This window comes from Lissotriton vulgaris, chromosome 5, assembly GCF_964263255.1.
Source record: "Lissotriton vulgaris chromosome 5, aLisVul1.2, whole genome shotgun sequence".
Classification (NCBI taxonomy): Eukaryota; Metazoa; Chordata; class Amphibia; order Caudata; family Salamandridae; genus Lissotriton; species Lissotriton vulgaris.
The window spans coordinates 877,109,903-877,131,330 of record NC_141693.1 but is presented as its reverse complement, the minus strand read 5'-3'; the positions used below and the strand labels follow the sequence as shown (position 1 = coordinate 877,131,330).

General features: G+C 48.1%; 1 protein-coding gene across 1 annotated transcript in view; it reads left to right on the top strand.

Annotated features, from left to right (window-relative positions):
- TFAM (transcription factor A, mitochondrial) overlaps nt 1–21,428 on the top strand; it is a 270,156-nt gene that overhangs the window by 125,283 nt on the left and 123,445 nt on the right. Inside the window, exon 4 of the mRNA XM_086922455.1 lies at nt 732–881. Within this exon, the coding sequence (XP_086778581.1) occupies nt 732–881 (150 nt within the window). The remainder of the gene's footprint in view (nt 1–731; nt 882–21,428) is intronic.

The following is a 21,428-nucleotide window of genomic DNA, read 5'->3' as shown; positions in this document are numbered from 1 at the left end:
AATAAATTGGTTTGTTGGTGTGTCCAGTGGATCTTGATCCCATTTCAACTGATGAGGTACATGTGATCAGCGTTTCTGACTGAGCTTTTTTTTTAAAGTCTACCTTATAAGACGGTTGGTCCGCATAGATCAGCAGTGGCTGTTGGGCATCTTTTGGTCAGGAGGCTTAGGTGAGGAGGTTCATTGAAATTGTTATGGTACCACCAGTTGAAAAGTATATGAAATGGTTTTCTGTGCAAATTTACCAAGAACTTTCTGCCACTAATGAGGGCTCAGAAGAGTTTCAGAGAGCTTTTATCCAGGAACTGCTGCCAATCTAACTAATTGATTTCCTGATAGCTGTGGCTCATAACCAAGACTTTTTTAGTAGACAAAGCTAACTGGAGCTCCCCTTTACGAATACACTTCCTTTTAAAAACCACAAAGAGAAAGTTTTTCTTGATCACTTTCATCAATGCACATTCAACAAAAAAAGATCCTTCCGGAGTGCCACATGAAGATTACTACTGTTTATAAATCTAAAATATATATATTTTTAAATATATATGTAGCTTCAAACTTGCATTAATACAATACAATTACAAAGGCTTCATATTTGGTGTACTTCAGAAAATTGTAGTAAGTATTTTCTAGTGTTTGTACAAAAAAGAAAATATATGTATCTTAAAGGTGTGTAGGGCTGAACGGCTGAGCAAGCTTCTCATTTATGTTTTTCTTTCTGTGTGTCACAGGCGTATGAAGAAGCAGCAGAAAAAGAACGGCAAGTGTACAAAGTAGAGCTAAACGCATTCAAAACACAGTTATCTGGGGTGCAAATCGGTGCCATGCAGGAGGCAATGCGGCAAAGAAGAGCAAAAAGGAAAAAGATGAGACAAAAGAGGGTAATCTAATAATTTGAATGGCTAATAACGAACTCTTGCAAGAGGAATGTCCTTTTTTTTTTATTCACAAATATTTTTATTTACAAAACAGTGTCTTTATTTGTTTGCCACTGCAAGACCTGCTTTGCGTTATTTAAGGAACAAAATGAAAATACACAATTCCAAGAATAAGAGCAAATATAACAAGCATTTACAATGCAATAGGTCTCGCATTATTAAAATTTGAGCTATTGGCATTGTAAATGACAATGCCTTTTATTCATTTGCATCGGTTCGTAAACAAGCACTTTGTACTTATAGTCCATGCTTATGAGAAGCAAGGCTGGCAGTCTCTTTTACTGCCAGCCTTGCTCATCGTAAGCAAAGACTATACGTTCAAAGTGCGTGTTTATGCACCGATTGCAGGTTTTAAAAACAAATAAATAAAAGGTATTGTCATTTACAATGCAAATAGCTCAGACTTTAATAATGCGAGACCTATTGCATTGTAAATGCTTGTTATTTTACTGATGTGTGACATTTTTGGCTTTTGAGTGTACTGATGTGTGACATTTCACTGCCATCAGGTATTTAGTGTCTTTTCAACTTGCATTCTTTTAGTGTATTCTGATGTGTATTTCAGAACGTACTGTGTCCTTGTGAGCCAGATGTGCTGAATGTCAAGACACACATCTCTCAGTGGAGGCAAGGGAAGCGAAAAGGGGAAGAGGAAAGAGAAGCGGTAAAGACAGTATCCCTGTAAGGGGTAGCTTGTGTTACTGCTTTCTGTGCGAGTGTGATTTGTACACAACTGTTCGAGGCATGTGGGCTGCTGAATTCATATCTGTGCATAGATTGCCGCCTAGTGTTGGGTTCGGATGATTGCACTTTGTTGTCTTGGAAGAGTCTTCGAAGTATCACGAGATAGATGACTCCTCCCCTGGAGTACAGTGTGCATGGGCATCTTCTCCATCCTCAGATTGTTTTTTTTCCGCCATTGGGTTCGGCTGTTATTCCTACACTCCAACTTCGGAATCAAAACAAAACTTTTATAAAGGCCTTCGACTTCGACGGTATTGTTCTCGCTCGGTACCTCTTGACTCGATAAAGCTTTCCATCTCGAAACGGTCGTCGACGCGGGCCGTTGGGCCTTTTCGCGCCACGTGGGCCTGCTGTCGATGGAAAGGAGCCCGTTTAAAAGGTGCCCACAATGCCACTCCAAGTTCCCGCATACTGACAAGCATTCAGTATGCAACAAGTGCATTCCTCCAGACTATAGGGAAGAAACCTGCCCGGCCTGCACCCAGTTTCGATCGAAGAAAACCATAAGGAATTGACGGGCTGCTAGGCAAGAGATGCAGCGACAGGCACCGGAGCCGGACAACATCTTCGATAATGACCAGGAACTTCCAGAAGCTCCAGATTCGGACCTAGAGATCGTCACCGCCGAGGACTACTCGGACTCCGATGACGAGATCCCACCGGGGCAAATCGTGAGTACACTACCCCCGACACCAATTACCCCGTTCCCGAAGGCTCCGGTCGAGGCATTGCCAAAAGGTCTTAGCCAAGATCAAAAAACATTCGCCAGCCCTGCCATCCGGCTCGGCTCCGGAACCGAAACCTAAGCCTTCAGAGACCCCAGGGCCAAGTACCGCAATCCCAAAGAAGGTCCAGAACCTAAAAAGGTTGTCGACCCGAAAACCGTCGACCCGAACAAAAGCGTACAGCCCAAAGGCGTCGACCCTAATAAAAACGTCGACCCGAAGAAGGCCGTCGAGCCCAAGGGCGCAGACCCCAAACGGGTCGAGCCCAGAAAGGACGCCAAGCCAAATGGCGCCAACACCAAAAAAGACGTTGAGCCAAGAAAGCCAGCTGTGCCAAAAGTAGTCGAACCAAAGAACGTCGCCGACGGAAAGGGTGCCGTATCGAAGCCTATAATCCGCCCGGAAAAGGCTATTGACCCGAAGACAAGTGCTCCGAAAACACCAGTCGATCCTAAAAAGACCATTGACTCTGCAAAGGACAGACAACCAAAGAAGCCTGTCGAGCACAAGAAACGTGTCAAACCGAAAGACACGGTTGACCCCAAAACACTCCCCGACCCGAAAAAAGGGCCCGAGCCAAAGAGAAGCACTAAGGCACCAAAAGTCGTCGAAACTGAAGGTGTTATCGACCCAAAAAAGTCACAACCAAGAACAGTGGAGGAAGAACTCTTCCATCCTGATCCAGCAGACGACCAGGCAGAGATATATATTAATCCTGAGACTGGTAAAGTCACAATCCCACACAGAAAAGAGGCCACTGGACACTGACTCTCATTCCCCTATTCAATTGAAAAAGAAGGACTTTGGGACTTTTTAATCTAGACCCTTCATTCCCTTCTATCCTATTATGCCTTCTATTCCTTTTGCTCCTTACTCTCCTTCTCACCATGGGGACGATGAGGGGAACACAGGGGAGGATTCTCAGGCTAAATGATTATCTACAGGATCTTGAGCCACAAAATGTACCAAAGGAGGAGCCAACTGACCCTTATAACACCCATCCCATCCCTGATGTCTTCTCCTATCCAACTAAGCCTTCACCCACTGATGACACCATTGTCTTCAACCAATTAATAGACAGGGCAGTGCAATACCACAATGTAGATATGCATAATGACCCTGTCGAGGAAGACTTCTTATTTGACACCTTTCCAACATCAGAAAAGAGTGTCAGAACACTTTCTATGCTGATGGGAGTGTTAAAAAATGCACCTGACATTTTTAAAGATACAGCCAGGGCATGGGTAATTAATCCCAGGATTGAGAAAACTTATAGGGCAGCCCCAACAGACCCTACCTACATCAGAGGGCAGTTACCATTAGACTCACTAGTGGTAGCTAACGCCCACAAAAGGGCCAACTCACAGACAACATCGGAAGCACCTCCCCCCGAAAAGGAATCAAAGCTATTAGAAGCCTCAGGTAAAAGGGTAGCAGCACAGGCCTCCTATTCATGGAGGATAGCCAATACACAAGCTCTGCTAGCTCGTTACGACAGGGCGCACTATGACCAGCTTGAAAGCTTAATGTAACACCTACCTGAGACTTTTAAAGCCCAAGCTGATGACCTCATACAGGATTGGAAGTTCATCACAAATGCCTCCATCAAATGTGCACTTGATGCAGCAGACACCGCAGCCAGGTCTATTAACACCAGTGTTTTACTAAGGCGACATGCATGGCTGCGTATTTCGGGCTGTAAGAACGAGGTGCAGTCCACCATTCTTAATCAGCCAGTCAACCAAGACTTCCTTTTTGGCCCTGCTGTCGACACCATTTTAGATAAAATGAAAAAAAGGATACAGAAACCACAAAGTCAATGGGAGCATTGCAGTTTCAGCAACACAGAAGTTCCTTTCGACGCTCCTCATACAGGGCAGTTACACGAGGCAATACTTCCCAAACGCCATCATCATACAAAGGCAACACACAAAGTTCCTTTACAAAAAACTCCAACAGAGGAGGTTATAGAAGAAACCATAATAAGGGAAGAGGACGTGGAGGCAAGAACACCAGAGCCTCCACTTCCACAAAACAGTGACTTCATCACGCTACCTCCAGACCACCTAACACCGGTCAGAGGCAGACTCCAATAATTCCTACCTGTCTGGAACGCAATTACCACGGACAGGTGGGTGAGACAAATTATCCTGTATGGGTATTGCCTGGAACTCCCTTCTACCCCATCAAACATACCACCCAGGCACCGTACTATGTCCAAAGAACACATCACCCTGCTACAACAACAGGGGAAATGCATGCTGGAAAAGGGGGCCATAGAGCCAGTCCCTTTCCAGCATCAAGGGACAGGAGTATACTTCCTTATTCCCAAAAAGGACGGTTCCCTCAGACCAATATTGGACCTCAGACCTCTAAATCAATATATACTATCAGAGCACTTCCATATGATCACACTACAGCAAGGGCTCCCATTACTACAGCAAGGAGACTTCCTAGCAACATTGGACCTCAAGGACGTGTATTTTCACATACCCATCCATCCAGCTCACAGAAAATATCTCAGGTTCACAATAGAAGGACAACACTACCAATTCAAGGTCTTGCCCTTCGGGGTAACCACAGCTCCAAGAGTGTTAACAAAATGCTTAGCAACAGTAGCGGCACATCTCAGGAGGCAACACATCCATGTGTTCCCATATCTGGACGATTGGCTAATACAAGCGAAATTGTACCAACAGTGTGCAGAAGACATGTCCCAAACCCTTCAGCTGCTACACCGCCTAGGTTTCTCAATAAACTACCCAAATACACATCTGCAACCGTCCCACATACAACAATATCTGGGTGCCACTATAGATACCTCAGTGGCAAAGGCATACCCAAACTCAGCAAGGATAGCCAGCATGCAAATGCTCATTCGGAAATTTCTGCCACAACACTCTCTTCCAGCTCGAGTCTTCATGCAACTCATAGGCATGATGGCATCCTGCATATTCATAGCCCTCCATGCCAGACTTCAAAGGCGTCTATTGCAAGAATGCCTAGCATGGCAATGGAACCAGGCTCAAGGGCAACTAAAAGACCTAGTGTTGGTGGACAGTCGCGCTCACTACTCTCTGCAGTGGTGGAACCCACAAAACCTTTCCAAGGGGCGACTGTTCCAAGAGCCGGTTCCACAGCTAGAACTAACAGCGGACGCATCACTGACAGGCTGGGGAGCCCACCTCCTTCACTACACAGTACAGGGGCACTGGACAACCAAACAAAGGAAACTGCATATCAACCAACTAGAGTTGCTAGCGATATTCCTAGCCCTAAAAGCATTCCAAAAATACTTGTACAGCAAGACTGTGTTGATCCGGACGGACAACATGACCGCAATGTACTATATCCAGAAACCTGGAGGTACACACCCTCCACAGCTGTCCACTTGGCACAGAGCATATGGAAGTGGGCAATTCCATAAGACATCTTTCTCCTAGCAGAACACCTTGCAGGGAAAGACAATCAGATAGTAGACCTGCTCAGCAGGCACAGCCAACAACTGCACGAATAGGAGATACACCCAAACGTTCTCCAGCCATTCTTCAAACAGTGAGGTCACCCAGAAATAGACCTGTGTGCCACAAAAGAAAACTCAAAATGCCAGTACTTTGCCGCCAGGTTCCCACATCCATTGTCACAGGGCAATGCGATATGGATGAAGTGGTCAGGCAGATTTCCGTACGCTTTTCCCCCAGCACCGCTGATTCCGCTGGTGGCACGCAAACTGCGGTAACAGTCACTCAAGCTAATCCTAGTTGCTCCCACATGGGACGAGACAACCATGATACACAACGTTCCTGGAGCTTTCAGTAGTTCCCCATCAAAGGCTGTTCCTCGCACCTCATCTTCTAACTCAGAACCATGGAGAAATCAGGCACCCAGATCCCAATCAGATGAACCTAGCGATCTGGTTCCTGAAGTCTTAGAGTTCGGATACCTTAACTTACCTCCTGATTGCATGAACATTATCAAGGAGGCTAGACGGCCAACTACTAGAGCATGCTATGCAGCAAAATGGCAAAGATTTGTTATCTACTGCAACAATAACCAAATCAACCCATTAGATGCTTCCATACAAAACATTATATCTTCAGAGATGCAACTTAGCATACTCTTCAATAAGACTACACCTAGCTGCCATAACAGCATACCTTCAAAACAGGCAACACCTTTCACTGTTTGGAGTACCAGCAATCAAGGCTTTTATGGAAGGCCTTAAAAGGGTGATCCCTCCAAGTCATCCTCCTTTCCCAGTCTGGAATCTAAATATAGTACTTACCAGACTTATGTGGCCTCCTTTCGAACCTCTACACTCATGCGAACTACAATTCTTAACGTGGAAGGTGGCTTTCTTGATTGCCATTACCGCACTCAGACGAGTTAGCGAATTACAAGCACTAACAATTCAAGAACTTTTCATGCAAGTACAATCTAACAGGGTAGTTCTTAGAACAAACCCTAAGTTTATGCCAAAAGTCGTATCAAATTTCCACATTAACCAATCAATAGAACTGCCAGTGTTCTTCCAAAATCCACAGTCAGTAGCCGAGAGAGGCCAACACACACTAGATGTAAAGAGAGCTCTGCTTTACTATGTGGACAGAACGAAATCATTTAGAAAAACAAAGCAGCTATTTGTTGCTTTTTCACCACAACATAAAGGGAATCCAATATCAAAGTCAGGAATAGCCTGATGGATAGTTAAATGCATGCAAATATCCTATCAAAAAGCCAAACGCACTTTAACCGTCCCCCCCAAGAGCACACTCTACAAGGAAAATGGGGGTATCCATGGCTTTCCTAGGAAATATTCCCCTTGAAGACATATGTAAGGCAGCCACATTGACTACCATACACACTTTCACAAAACACTACTGTGTAGATGTGCAAGCAAAGCAGCAAGCTGCTGTAGGCCAGGCTGTCCTCAAAACTATCTTTCAAACTGTTGCAGCTGACACAGGTAGCCACCGCTAGAGAAGATACTGCTATACAGTCTATGCACAGATATGAATTCAGCAGCCCACATGCCTCGAACGGAATATGCTCCTTACCAGTATGCATCTGTTCTTGGCATGTAGGCTGCTGACATTCTTATCGCCCGCCCTCCTCCCCGGTGCCTGTCGCAGCTGCAGCATTATCTTTTGCATGGCCATCTCTTACTTTACTATCTCCATCTCTGCCACAATGGTGAAAAACAATCTGAGGATGGAGAAGATGCCCATGCGCACTGTAGTCCAGGGGAGGAGCCACCTATCTCGTGATACTTCGAAGACTCTTACAGGACAACAAAGTGCAATCATCCGGACCGATATGAATGTTAGCAGCCCTACATGCCAAGAACAGATGCATAATGGTAAGTAGCATATTACTTTTGGTCATACATACATAGGCAGCCTGTGACAGTCCTTGCCCAAAGTTGCGACAGTGGTGGCGGTGTGCTACATTTTGGGCTTTTCCCCGAGGCTGCGTCCAGGATGGGTTGGGCGGTTACTGTGGCTTTCGGGCCAATCCATTCCAGAGAGGAGCTTTTAAGGTTGGATGGGGTGGGGGTGTATTATTTAACCCTTTTCCTCCACGTGAACTAGTTAGTCTGTGTTGGGCCTCTCTGCGCATGCATTATACCAGAGCCGAGCCCATTGGCTTTGTCAGTAAGGCTGGCTGCTCAATGCGTCTTATTTCCAGACACACTCCTCACACGTGCATCCTCATTGCATACACAGAAGGGCCAGCATTTATTACAGCACTACCACCACAGACCACCTCGTACCACTGAAGAGCCGACACACTACACCCACACTAGGGCCTGTGCCTAGCACACATTCGTACCACCACAGACCACCCCCTGTCACTGAAGGACCGACACACTGCACCCACACCATTTAAGGATCTTGAAAACCAGCTGCCGGTGAGCACACGCATCGTCTCACTGCAGTTTAAGGCCCTGCAGTAGCGACGGTCAGTGCAAAGACAGAGATGCCCCAGCACAGCCGGCCCGCGGGTGCACAACACACAGTGCTTCAGAAGGGCCGGGACCGTCAGGTACCAAGGACCAGCATATGTGTTTCATCTGAAGTGGAAGAGCGCCCGCCGCGCGCACTGCTCAGCAGAGGTAAAGCACTTTTAAAGGGAGGGGTACCAGCGCTTCTCAGAAGCGAGCAGGGACTCTAGGAGAGGGCGCCTGCACGCCGGCGATTCCATTCCAAGTACTAGATATGCACAAACTACATGTGCACAAATGTATACAATCATGGAGAGGCCCAAAGCCACACAGGTGAACGTGTCCGCCCACTAAGCAGTGCCCATGGAGACTGCCCAGTGATGATGTGCTGCTCCCCCCCCACACACACACACACCACCAGCAGCAGTCCCTCTCCAATGAACAGGGCCTCGTTGCGGCGCCACTACCATGGGCATTGCCCACTCACGTGCAGCATTTCACACTACACATTACAACCCACGCTGGCCTCCACCCGCCTAAGCAGCGCACCCACCTGAACACAGGTTTGAGCCCCTGTAGACCACGCCCCCATAGTGCTTTTGCACCCACCCCCCAAAAAATGCACAGTGCTTGTTAAACATTCTATGCTGCCACCCCCGAGTTAGTGCCCCCAGCGATTATCAGATCCACACCCATGAAAAGTGCACAACACCCCATACAATCTAAGAACCACCCCGTCCCTATCAGTGCTTGCACCCCTTTACTATATCCGTAGCCCCTCAATCTTTTTACAGCGCTTCACACCCCCTGGGCAGTGGTTTTACTTCAATGGGCAGGGGCTGATTTCTATGGGGGGAGGGTTGGCCATATGGGCTGTGCGGTCCCCCGGCCCTGTGGACTTTCCACTGCCAGTGACACCCCAAAACCTTGTGTCTTACCCATCTTGGACAAGCCCACCCACCTCCCCTTCTAGTCAACCCGAGTGGCACTGCCCCATCAAGCTCTCAACCCCCACCACAGCCCTGGCCACCCACCCCAGCCCTGGCCACCCACCCCATCGCACTGGAGCTTCTCATAACCACACCCACCATGGACAGACCGTGGCACCTCACTGCTCCCCACAAATGACCAGCGTCAGTGCCAGTACCGCACAAGGCGCCCACAGAGCACCCCACATGACATAGACAAAACCCCTGTCCCCGCATCCCACCCCCAAATTACTTGTGCAGCCCCCTACGCACAGCTTTTCTCCCTAAGTTACATTTACGGTACCAAGCACCCCCTCCCTGCACCCCTAGTAAGGTCTCTTCATCTCGTTGTCAGTCACAGCCCCAGCACTGCCCATTCACTAACAGTGCCCCATCGGTCAGCGTCTTTTCAGCCCATAGTCAGTGATACCCCCCCCCCCCCCCCCCCCACATCAAGGGCTCTCCGAGGACCATCAAGGGCTCTCCGAGGACCATCAAGGGCTCTCCGAGGACAATCAAGGGCTCTCCGAGGACCGTCAAGGGCTGCTCTGACAACAACTCGGCACTGATCTGATTAGTATCAGCACTTTAAAACCACATGCACTCCGGGGAGAGGAGGGGGCGGCAGAGGGAGGAGGGGAGAGGTGAGGGAAAATAAAGAGCGGGAGGAGGAGTGATAGAGAAGGGTGGCCAGAGCCAAGAGCCCAAGAGAAGGAAGGGCGGAGAGAGGTTAAAAAAAGAGCTAGGAGTAATTGTAAAACAAGGGCGCGATTGCCGGCGGAGGCGGCGCTCCTTGCGGGGCAGGCGCGAGGACCCGGCGAGCAGGCTGAACAGTAGGGCGTGGTGGGAGAAGCTGCTGCCCTGGGGGGCGCCATAAGACGCTGAAGCTGGGGCTGTCTAGACAGACAAAAAAAACGAGTGGGGGGCACGCGCCCTTATGCTTTCAATTATCGCGCCCGTGTCTGGGCACGATAATTCAAAGCATATGGCAGGACATGCGCGTAATAGACACCAACAGGCCAGGGGCGGAGCTATGCCTATTGGTGTCTATTTTACAAAACAGAAAGCAGTGAAAGGCCAATAGAAATTTCCAGGTCCATTTGCAAAACTCGGCCAAAAGGACTCTCGCTGTGCGAACACTGCTGCGCAGTGTATCGCTAGGCGCGAGACCTAAAAATTTAATAATAATCAATTAGTTCACTCCCAGTCATTCAAGAAGCCATGTTGTGTCCAAAATTATAAACAAAATGCACTCTTTAAAAATAAGCATTTCACAATGCACCAGCAGGCCACTAAATGAGGAGTACAAAGAGGTGTAGTCCATCATTGCTGAGAAGACCAACAACCATAGCCAGTGCAGGCTTCCGTCATACAGTCACCCTCCATTTGAAGTCCATGGCCAAATTTAACAACATTATTATATTCTTGGAGGTCAAAACTGGTAATCTGCTCGTATAGCAAGATTTTACACCAGTACTTCTGTAGCTGATGGCCATAAGTAAATACATGTACAGTATCTGCTTCACCCTGGTTGTTGCAAGGTTATAATTCTCTTATTATTCTAACCAATTGAGCAGGATCTTGCGGCGTGAAGCCGTTTAAAAAACAAGATGACCTTATGGAGTAGGTGGGATCGATGCCTAGCCTACATGATGAAAATGGCAACAAAGCAGAATTCTCCAACATTGAATCCCACTGTGGGTTGAGAGGGACTCCAAAGCAACTGGCCAGCAGGGCTACTTCATTGCTAACCCTACTACATTGCCTCTAATGAAGACAGCGAAGATGCGGATGCGAACCTACAGGTGGGTGACCATGTACAGCAGACTCCGCTTCCAGGGACTGGGCCGAAAAGACCACACAAAGGGCTGCGAGTACAGTTGCTCTACTCCAAATTTAGAAAATCTTACACCAGCTTCCCCCTCCTCGCCATGGTGCACCACAGCCTTCAGGCGCTGGTCAACACTGAGAGCAAACCTCAGAGCCGAGACTGGACGAGACCAGTCTCTACCCCAAGCGAGTGAAGAAGCCAAGTGAGAATGAGGTCTCAACACAAGGCAAGCATCGGTGCCTAAACCAATATAGACACAGACGCACACGTAGAGGCTGACAAAACATAAGCGTAAACATAAGGCAACTGCATCAGAAAAACATCCGGAGTCGAAACATAGATAGGAATCTAGGCATTCCAAATTGAAGTCGACGCAAACAAAGACAAGGGACACTTCCACACCAAAGAAACCTTTGCAATCACCCACTAAAACAAGAACACTGGGACGTTGTTAAAGATGCAAGAAAAGCCAGAAAAACAGTACAAAAACTAGCTCTTATTGAAGAGCAGGGAAATGTTTTCGAAGGACTAGAAAAAATCATGAAAAAATGATATAAACAACCGAAAGTCAGTCAGGATGACACACAGCCGCAAGTAAAGCAGGTGGTGATAGAGCATAGAGCTGCATGCCTATTAGTCACCCAATGTCCCCTCACGCCAGGTTACCAACACATGGGTATGAGGGAGACGTAAGAAACTCTGAGCACAAAATACAATTCAGACTCCCATAGAGATGCACAGAATAGCCCAAACTCACTGGATGATTATTCTGTTGGGCTGCCAGCCATCGATACAAGCAAGGCATCACCTCCTACCCCAGTGTGGTACAGAGAACAGCAGAATACCTTAAACTGCAGATGCTTACAACAGAAGAAGAGACAGACTTCTTAATGGAGACTATCTAAAACAGAGAGGACTGTACAATACTTGCCAATGGTTGGCTCTATGTTAAAAACCTCCAAAGAGATCTCAAAAGATCAAGTGAAGCCAAGGGTGCTCAACCCATGGATTGAGAAAAAGTACACTCCTTTCCCCTCAGATCCATTATACATTAGAGGACACCCTAGTGCGGATTCCCTTGAGGTCACTTCAGCACAAAAAAGGTAGGAATCACAAGGCACAGGTGACGCTCCACCTCCTGACAAAGAAAGTAAGAGGATTTATGCCGCAGGGTAAAAGGGTGGCTACTGGCTATGCTTACCATTGGTGTATTGCTAATTCGGTAGGCCTATTATCAAGATACAATAAGGTCACATGGGCCAAAATATAAGATCTGTTACAACTTCTGCCAGATCAATTTCAAACAGAGAAGGGAGGCTCTAGTGTCCAAATGAAAGCAAATTTCAAATGCAAATATAAGATGTGCACTGGATAGTGCAGACACTGCGGCCAAAGGAATGAACTCCAGTTATGCTACATAGGCATGCATGGCTCCACATATCCAGGGTTCAAACCCGAAGTACAGCAACACATTCTTAATGTACCGTTTGACAGCAAACATTTACTTTGTCCTGAGGTTAATATACAGTGAAGAAAAAAATCAAAAAGGATACAGAAACCGATAAGTCCGTGAGGGCCTTACAAACCACTACACACAAGCAGCCTTTTCGAAGCTTCCACCGGGGGACCTCCAAAAAGAACACCCTGAAGACCCAAAGCTATCAGAAACAATATCAATACTATCCAAACTCAGGAAGAGGTTATGAGAGAGGTAGATACAGAGGAATATGTTGTGGCATGCCCACAAAGCCAACTACAACTAGCAAGCAGTGACTTGGCATCCATTCCCCCCAATCACACAACACTTGTCGGTGGATTATTACAGCAGTACCAATCTGCTGTGGCACAATGTAACAGACCAATGGTTCCTCCAAATTGTCATAGAGATATTGTCTAGAACTGAAAGAACAACCACATAATATTCCACCAAGAAAACAACAACTCAATCCACAGCATTTTCATCTGCAAAAACAAGAAGTAAAAGCACAAATACAACGAGCATTGAAAATGCAATATCTCTTGCCTTGGATTAAGTTAAAGCCATTTGCTTTGCTAATGGCATTGTATAGCAAAGCAAATGGCTTTAACTTAATGAAAGGCGAGACCTATTGTATTTTAAAAGCTTGTTTACTAATTGCTGCTTGGAAAATGTAGTTGTGTAGTAGGGGATCTCTGTGTATAGTCATAATCTAGTGAATAATCCCGCCCATGTGCGTGGAGCCTGGAGCAATCAAAAATAATCTCTTAAATCGTCAAAAAATGCAGACCTGCGCAGACACTTAAGAGCAAATTTAAAGACAGATAATGCAGCCTATATCCACAGGCTACACTGTCCAGTACTTCAACTAGAAATTCCACCAAAAACCCACAAACAGCAAAGCCTTTTTCCAGCAAAAGCCTCTGGAATGATAGAGAAGAAGGATTGGACAGACCAGCCCCATAGGCTGCCATTATGTGGCTCAGAACAGGATACTGTGCCTTTAAGAGAACTTTCCAGAACTCTCTCAGTATCCCAGAATGCACAGCAGGTCCCTTTTACTTCCAGTTCTTTTTTCCGGCTCCTGCAAGCAGGACCCTGGAGCATTGAGCTCTCCCTTTCTAGGGTTTCTTTAAAGATTTTTTTCACTTTTCAAGTGTTTGAGTGCTTTCATTTGAAGTACTTTGGTGCTTTCTTCCTTGTGTGTGTATTTGAGCACTCTTTTATTTGTCACAATGCCTGCTTTGTTTGACAAATGCCCAGAGTGTTCGAGGAAGAAGGCCAAGACGGACCCACACGAGGTGTGCATCATCTGCCTTCCCTCATCTCATGTCCCGGAGGAGTGTGACATTTGCCAGAACCTCTCCAGCAGGACCCTGAGAGAGAGGATGAAGATCAGGCACCAAGGCCTGGAAGATAGAAGACTGAAGGCACAAGGTGGGTCTGGGCATACATATATCTGCCCATGCTGAGGCCTCTGGGGGGCAGGAAGACCCAAACACGTCCCTGTTCTCCGCTGGCGTCGATAGTACCGACGACTGCGTCGAGAGGGATGATATCAGTCTGTTCCCAGTCTCCCCAGGGCTCTGGGTCGAGGCGACATCAACGTTCGGCGTCGAGGGAACTGACTAGGCCGCCGTAGAGATCGCCGTTGACGGTGTCGTCGTCGAGTCATCGACGTCGAGAGGCGGCCCGGCGTTGGCGCTCGCCGTCGAGCGCAGAAGGAATTCTGGTGCCAGGAGTTCCTCTGGGTCCGCTGGGACGCGCCGGCGACGTGCGCCAATAGGCTCTGCCTTTCCATCACCTCCGCCTAAGAAGAAAAGGGAGTCACAGGGCTCTGTGTACTCAGAGGTATATACACCTCCTAAGCCGAGGACGCCTTCCCCTCCTCCGCCATTTCCCAAGGACCCTCCGCCGCGGACTCCCACTCCTCCTCCGCTTCCACCACCGCCCCCTCCTCGTTCTCATCCTCTGCTTCCTCCTTCTGGACCGCCTGCGGCTCCGCCGAGGACGGCTTCACTACCACGGTACCCGACGCCATCTAAGGGGACTCCTCAACCGAGGTGCCCGGTCAGGCCGCAGTCGCCTAATCCTGTGAGGCCTGCGGAGCGTCCCAAGCCGAGGAGATCGCGTTCTCACTCCGACCGGAGGGGGAGATCGCAGAGTCGTCACCGGTCGTCGACAAAATCAAGACAACGCCAGGAGGCGCAGATCCAGATCACACACAAACTCTGCTGGGACAGGGAATACTCGCCGACTTTGTCGGAATCCCCAGGGACGAGGGTGTCGCCTGTTGACGTCATAGTCTCATTTCAAGATGTTTTGCTGAGGGGTTCGTCTAAGTTGGACATCACGGTGATGGTGCCTACGCCCACGACGTCCGTGATTTTCGAGATGCTACATAAAAAGCACCTGTCTCAACCGTTGCTGCCTCTAGTACCAGGATTGGTGGAGCCCGCCGAGGAGTTGTTTCTCATTCCAGCGGTGACGAAGGCGGCCCCCTCCAGGCTCCTCAAGAAGTACTGTGCTCCGGATTCTGACCCGGCTTTTCTTATGATGGATCCGACACTGGACTCGGTCATAGTGACGGCGGCTAGGAAGCCGCATGCCACCACCCCGGCGTCTGCAGTGCCTCCTGATAAGGAGAGCCGCTGGATAAACTCGGCAGGCAGGAAGGTCTGTGTGACGGCGCCAACTTCAATGAAGGCGGCCAGTGCCGCAACTTTGCTAGGGCGATATGATCGAGCCCTATCGGAGTCCCTCCGGCAATTCGCTGAGCTCCTTCCTCGAGAGAAGAAAGAGGACTTTCAGGAGATTCTGAATGAGGGGATGTTGGTGTCGAACCAACTCATCAGCGCGGCTGCTAATGTGTCCCTTCTGGCGGCGCATGGGTACTGCCATGGTGTCAACCAACGGCGCCACGCTTGGCTTCGACTTACATCTCTCAAGCCAGAGGCTCAACAACGGGTGCCCAACCTTTCTTTCTCGGGGGAAACTTTTTTTAGCAAGCATGCGGACGACGAGATGGCCCGCATGAAAGCGGTGGCCGAGACAATGACGGCGGTCGGGTTGGAGAAGCCTAAGGAGAAGACCTACTGCCCCTTTCAGAGACGGTTCGGGGCGCAGGGCAGAGGGCGAGGGAAGGCTTCGGGGAGCAGCAACAACAGGAGCAGCAGTTCCGGAGGCCCTTCCAGAAGCGCCAGAAGGGCAGAGGCGGCCAGCTGTCCGCAGCGGCGAACAAAGGCCCGGCTGGGTCTAGGCCCTGAGCGGTTACTTCCCCTGTATCCGTTACCCACTCCAGTGGGGGGAAGCGTTCAATTTTTTTCTGCCAGAGTGGAGAAAAATTACTCGGGACAAGTGGGTGCTGAATATTGTTTGCAATGGATACAGTCTTCGGTTCACCAGCCCGCCTCCAGCAATTCCACCGGTCAGCTCGCAGTTTCAACTGCACGAGCTCCACGCGGAGGCCGATACCCTGTTAAGGAAAAAGGGCGATAGAAGACGTACCTCTGTCTCAAAGGGGAAGAGGTCTGTACTCGTGGTTCTTTCTGGTTCGCAAGAAGGACAAGAACAAATTCAGGCCCATTTTGGATTTGCGACAAGCAAACAAGTGGATTCGCAGAGAGAAATTTTGCATGCTGTCGTTGCATCAGATTTATCCTTAGCTGCAACAGGGAGACTGGCTATGTGCTACAGACCTACAGGATGCGTACCTCCATGTGCCCATTGCACACAAACACAGGAAGTTCCTGCGATTCCAAGTCAGCGCCAAATTATTATCAGTACACAGTACTGCCATTCGGGCTGAAGTCTGCGCCCAGAACATTTTCAAAGTGCATGGCAGTGGTAGCTGCACACCTGAGGAAGAACAAGGTGTTTGTCTACCCGTACCTGGACGATTGGTTGATCAAGGCATCCTCCTTCTCGGAAGTTACACATCAACATGTCCAAGTCTGTCCCGACTCCGGTCCAGTGCATACAGTACTTGGGAGCCTCCATCAATACGCTGTCAGCAAGCGTATCTCCTTCGGAGGAGAGACGATTATCACTCCTTCGGAAGGCTCAGGCTCTTATGACCGCTCCATCTACAACAGTGAGGACGGTGTCTTCTCTACTGGGATCGATGGCCTCTTGTATCTTCCTCACTCCACATGCACGGCTGCACATGAGACCATTGCTGGAGTGCTTGGAGGATCAGCGGGATCAGAGGAAAGGGTGTTGGGACGACAAGATACGACTGTCTCTGCATGCTCTTCAGTCTCTGAAGTGGTGGTGTTCAGCAGAGAATCTCCTCAGAGGGGTTCCCTTCCACAAGGACATTCCCACACAGACTATTGTGACGGATGAGTCTCTCCACGGCTGGGGGGCGCACTCTGGAGACTTACAGATTCAAGGAACGTGGTTCCCGACGGAGTCCACGTATCACATCAATTTCCTGGAACTTAGAGCTGTTCACTCGGCGCTGAAGGCCTTTCTTCCGTCCTTCCAGACCAACTCTCTGCTTGTACAGACAGACAATACGACCACGATGTATTACCTCAACAAGCAGGGGGGCTCGAGATCACGCACTCTGTCGCAGGTGGCGCAGGCGATCTGGCGCTGGCTTCTGGCCAGAGGACTGACGATAACGGCTACCCAACTACCAGGTGTGCAGAATGTTCAGGCGGACGCACTGAGCAGACTGATTAAGGAAAACCATAAATGGGTCATAAACGACGAAGTACTCGGAGACGTCTTCGCCAGGTGGGGCACTCCAGACGTTGATCTGTTCGCCACCGCCGAAAACAGAAAATGCAGAGACTTCGCCTCCAGGTACTACCAGCAGGGGATGCTGGGGAATGCGCTATGGATCAACTGGTCGAACAGCTTTCTGTACGCTTTTCCACCCATTCCCCTGTTTCCGGCGGTGCTCATCAAGCTGTCCCAATCCAGGGCGCGGATGATCCTGATTGCCCCGGAATGGCCCAGGCAGTGGGTGTTCACGGACCTGCTTCACCGGTCCCTCCTTCCTCACATTCGGTTGCCGTGCCGGCCGGGCCTTCTCACGAAGATCAGGGGGCAGATGGTGCACCCCAACCTCTCATCTTTGAGTTTGGCGGCATGGCTCCTGAGATAGTGCAATATGGCCATTTGAATCTACCAGAAGATTGTATGGACATACTGAAGGAGGCTAAGCGACCTTCCACTAGGACTTCCTATGCTTACAAGTGGAAGAGATTCTGCGTCTGGTGCAAGTCTAAGAACTATGATCCAACGACGTGTAAGGAAGATGTCATCCTTCCGTATCTTCTACATTTGGCGCAGTCTGGCCTTAATTTCCATTCCATTTAGGTTCATCTCGCTGCGCTGCCTGCCTACAGGAAATGCCCTTCACAGAACTCCTTCTTCCAGATCCCTGTGATCAAGGATTTTTTGGAAGGCTTGAAGAAAGTGTTTCCTCCTGTCCTGCTTCCTTCGCCTTCATGGGAATTGAATGTGGTGCTGTCCAGATTGATGAAGGAGCCTTTTGAACCTATCCATAAGGCTTTGTTGCAGCACCTGTCCTGGAAGGCAGCATTCCTCGTGGCCATCACATCGGCCCGCAGGGTGAGTGAAATTCAGGCGTTGTGTTGCCATGCTGCTAAGGTTGTTATGCGTACTCACCCTAAATTTCTTCCAAAGGTTATCTCGGATTTCCATGTTAACCAGACAATAACGTTACCTACGTTTTTTCAGAATCCTTCGTCTCCAGCGGAAAGGTCTCTGCTTTCCCTGGATGTTAGGAGGGTGTTGAAATTTTATCTGGATAAAACCAAAGATATCCGTAGGTCAGACTAATTGTTTATCAATTATGGATCAGTCAGGACTGGTCTTGCTACCTCAAAACAGTCCATCTCGAGGTGGATTGTGTCCTGAATACATTTGTGTTACCAGAAGGCTAATAAGACCTTGGGGGGTAAACCTAAGGCTCATTCCATCAGGGGCAAAGCTGCCACGACTGCTTTGCTACGTAATGTTCCAATTGCAGAAATCTGCAAGGCGGCTACTTGGAAGTCCGTCCATACCTTTGCTAAGCATTACTGTCTGGACACTGATGCCAAGACATACGCTCAGGTTGGGCAGGCTTCACTGCGAAATCTGTTCGCACAATAGTGGTGTTATTTCTCTTGTCTCCACCGCCGCTTTGGTGTGGCGATGGGCTTGCCATTCTATTCACTAGATTATGACTATACACAGTGATACCCTACTACAGAAGGAGTAGTTTCTGTCCTGTAACTCCAGTTCTGTAGTAGGGGTATCTCTGTTATAGTCAATAAGCGCCCGCTCTCCTCCCTGGTGGAGAGAGATATTCATGTAAGCAATGCTACCGGTCTGGACTGAAACTGAAAGTAAAAGGGACCTGCTGTGCATTCTGGGATACTGAGAGAGTTCTGGAAAGTTCTCTTAAAGGCACAGTATCCTGTTCTGATCCACATAATGGCAGCCTATGGGGCTTGTCTATCCAATCCTCCTTCTCTATCATTCCAGAGGCTTTTGCTGGAAAAAGGTTTTTCTCTGGGGAAAAGGCTGGACAGGCTTTGCTGTTTGTGGGTTTTTGGTGGAATTTCTAGTTGAAGTACTGGACAGTGTAGCCTGTGGATATAGGCTTCATTATCTGTCTTTAAATTCTCTTTTAAGTGTCTGTGCAGGTCTGCATTTTTTGACGACTTAAGAGATTATTTTTGATTGCTCCGGGGTCCACGCACATGGGCGTTACTATTCACTAGATTATGACTATAACAGAGATACCCCTACTACAGAACTGGAGTTACAGGACAGAAACTACTCCTTTCTTTTTTTTTTTTTTATTACTACACTTAGAGGTTTTTGTCAAGTGAGCTCTCTGGCAATCGTTCTGAAACAAAAGGCTGTAATATGTCAGTTAATCCTCCAAAGCAACAAAAAAGTGAGTTTACCTGTACCATGAATACTGGCCAAATCAGGATTTTGATTGTGGGTGACCTGAAAGGACACTGCCTGCCCGCTACCCCCCCCCCCCCTCTTTACACCACTTCAGAACAAACCTAGAGAAAATCACCTACTTTCATGGTACCACATTTGCCAGTTTTTTTTCCACATCGTCGGCTATATGATAACCGTAAAGCATAAACGGGGCAGCCAATGGCACATACAACGAGTAACTAGAGTTATTTAGGAGATACAAAATGATAACAAACTGTTACTATACAATGTGCCATAGTGTTATGTGCGCCTTCGCACCTGTGAATTCCATAGGAGTGTGCATGTGAAAAAAATCTGCTTTTTCAAAGCCTTTTCTCCTGAACTGCTGAAATGTGAATATGTTTGAGGAAGGGGTATTCATGCGTAATTCAAAAGCAAGGTCCGTCACAGGCTTAGTGTATGACGAAAGAGACCATTACACCGTTCCCCGACCAACGTAGGCCTCTCTCTCAACCTCTCTCTGCCAATATCACCTTCCACGCCTCCTCTATTCCGAACAGGCTTTCACGGATTATTCATGACAAACCAACTCTCCCTTTTTTCCCCAAACTATCCACCACTTCTTTTCCTACGCTATTACAAGCCCCTCAGTCTCACTGCCTCTGACCCCCCACACTTCTTCCAGTGTTGAGTTAAACATTTCGTCCTCCCATTATCTCTCTGCCCGTCTTTCCACTTCACCTCCCTCGTCTCTTTCTCCTGCTAGAGATGGCACCTCGAGCTCTTAGAGTTCTGTTGAAAATGGATGCCAGAGGGACCCAAAGGTGACAGCTAGAACAGTCACAGAGAAGCGGGTTTAGAACTCCGGGAGGGACTTCCCTTCCGGCATCTGAGAAAACACCAATGTAGCCGGAGCTCAGTATTAGAACGCTCCATCCAAGCAATTTTAATGTCAATGTCACTTCCACCTCGGGGTTGTTATTGTACAACATTTTGTTCGAAAAAACGTTATTATTATTTAGGTAAATATTATATATAGATCCGGTAGTGGCAACCGACCGCCGCTAAAACACAAATTTAATGCTTCGTAATTGTATGAATGAGTAGCTAATAAAGGCCTTGTTTTAGTTTTCATTGTGATATTTGTTTTGCTGCAATTAAGAACACTACGATTACCAGAAGGTAGGGGCAAAAATAAGCAATATAAGCATGGAATATGAAATCACGGAAAACAGAATAACTCTTCAAATATAAATTTGAGAGTGGAAATTGGCATTAAATAGTAAAACAGTAAGGGCTTGGAGGTATTATTAACTAATTAAACAGATTCTGCCCAAAAACCACACAAATGGAGAGAGAATCTCGAACGGCTACAACAGCATTCCCTTCGTTATATAGGCACGACTTGTTTTGTGCTTCTGTTGCTATTGAGAGGGTCGGTCATTTGCAACAGGCTTGGACTGACAGCAACTGCGCTGACGTGTTTCCGGCTCTTTTACCGGCGTCAGTCACACAAGGTTCCCCTCAGTTTCTAGCTTTCTAGCAGTGGCATAATATTAGAACCTTCTCATTTCTGTACTCCCGTTCCCTATTAGAGTTCCTGTGTTTCCTCTTCTTGATACTTTGCAATGACCACCTCAGGCTGGGTGCGCTTTTTATGGCCGCGCCGCTGTTGCTTGCACCGGACACCAGCACCGCCTCCTCACCTGTCACCTGTTGATCCGTACTGAAGCTACCTAACCCCTGGCACAGCGAAGGCCTCAGATATGGATCAGGTATGGGGAAATCACAAACGTGCGGAATGGGAAGGGCTAAAGAGAAGTTATACAGATATATCGTGTATATATATATGTGCTTACTACCCCTGACGAGGCTTTGTA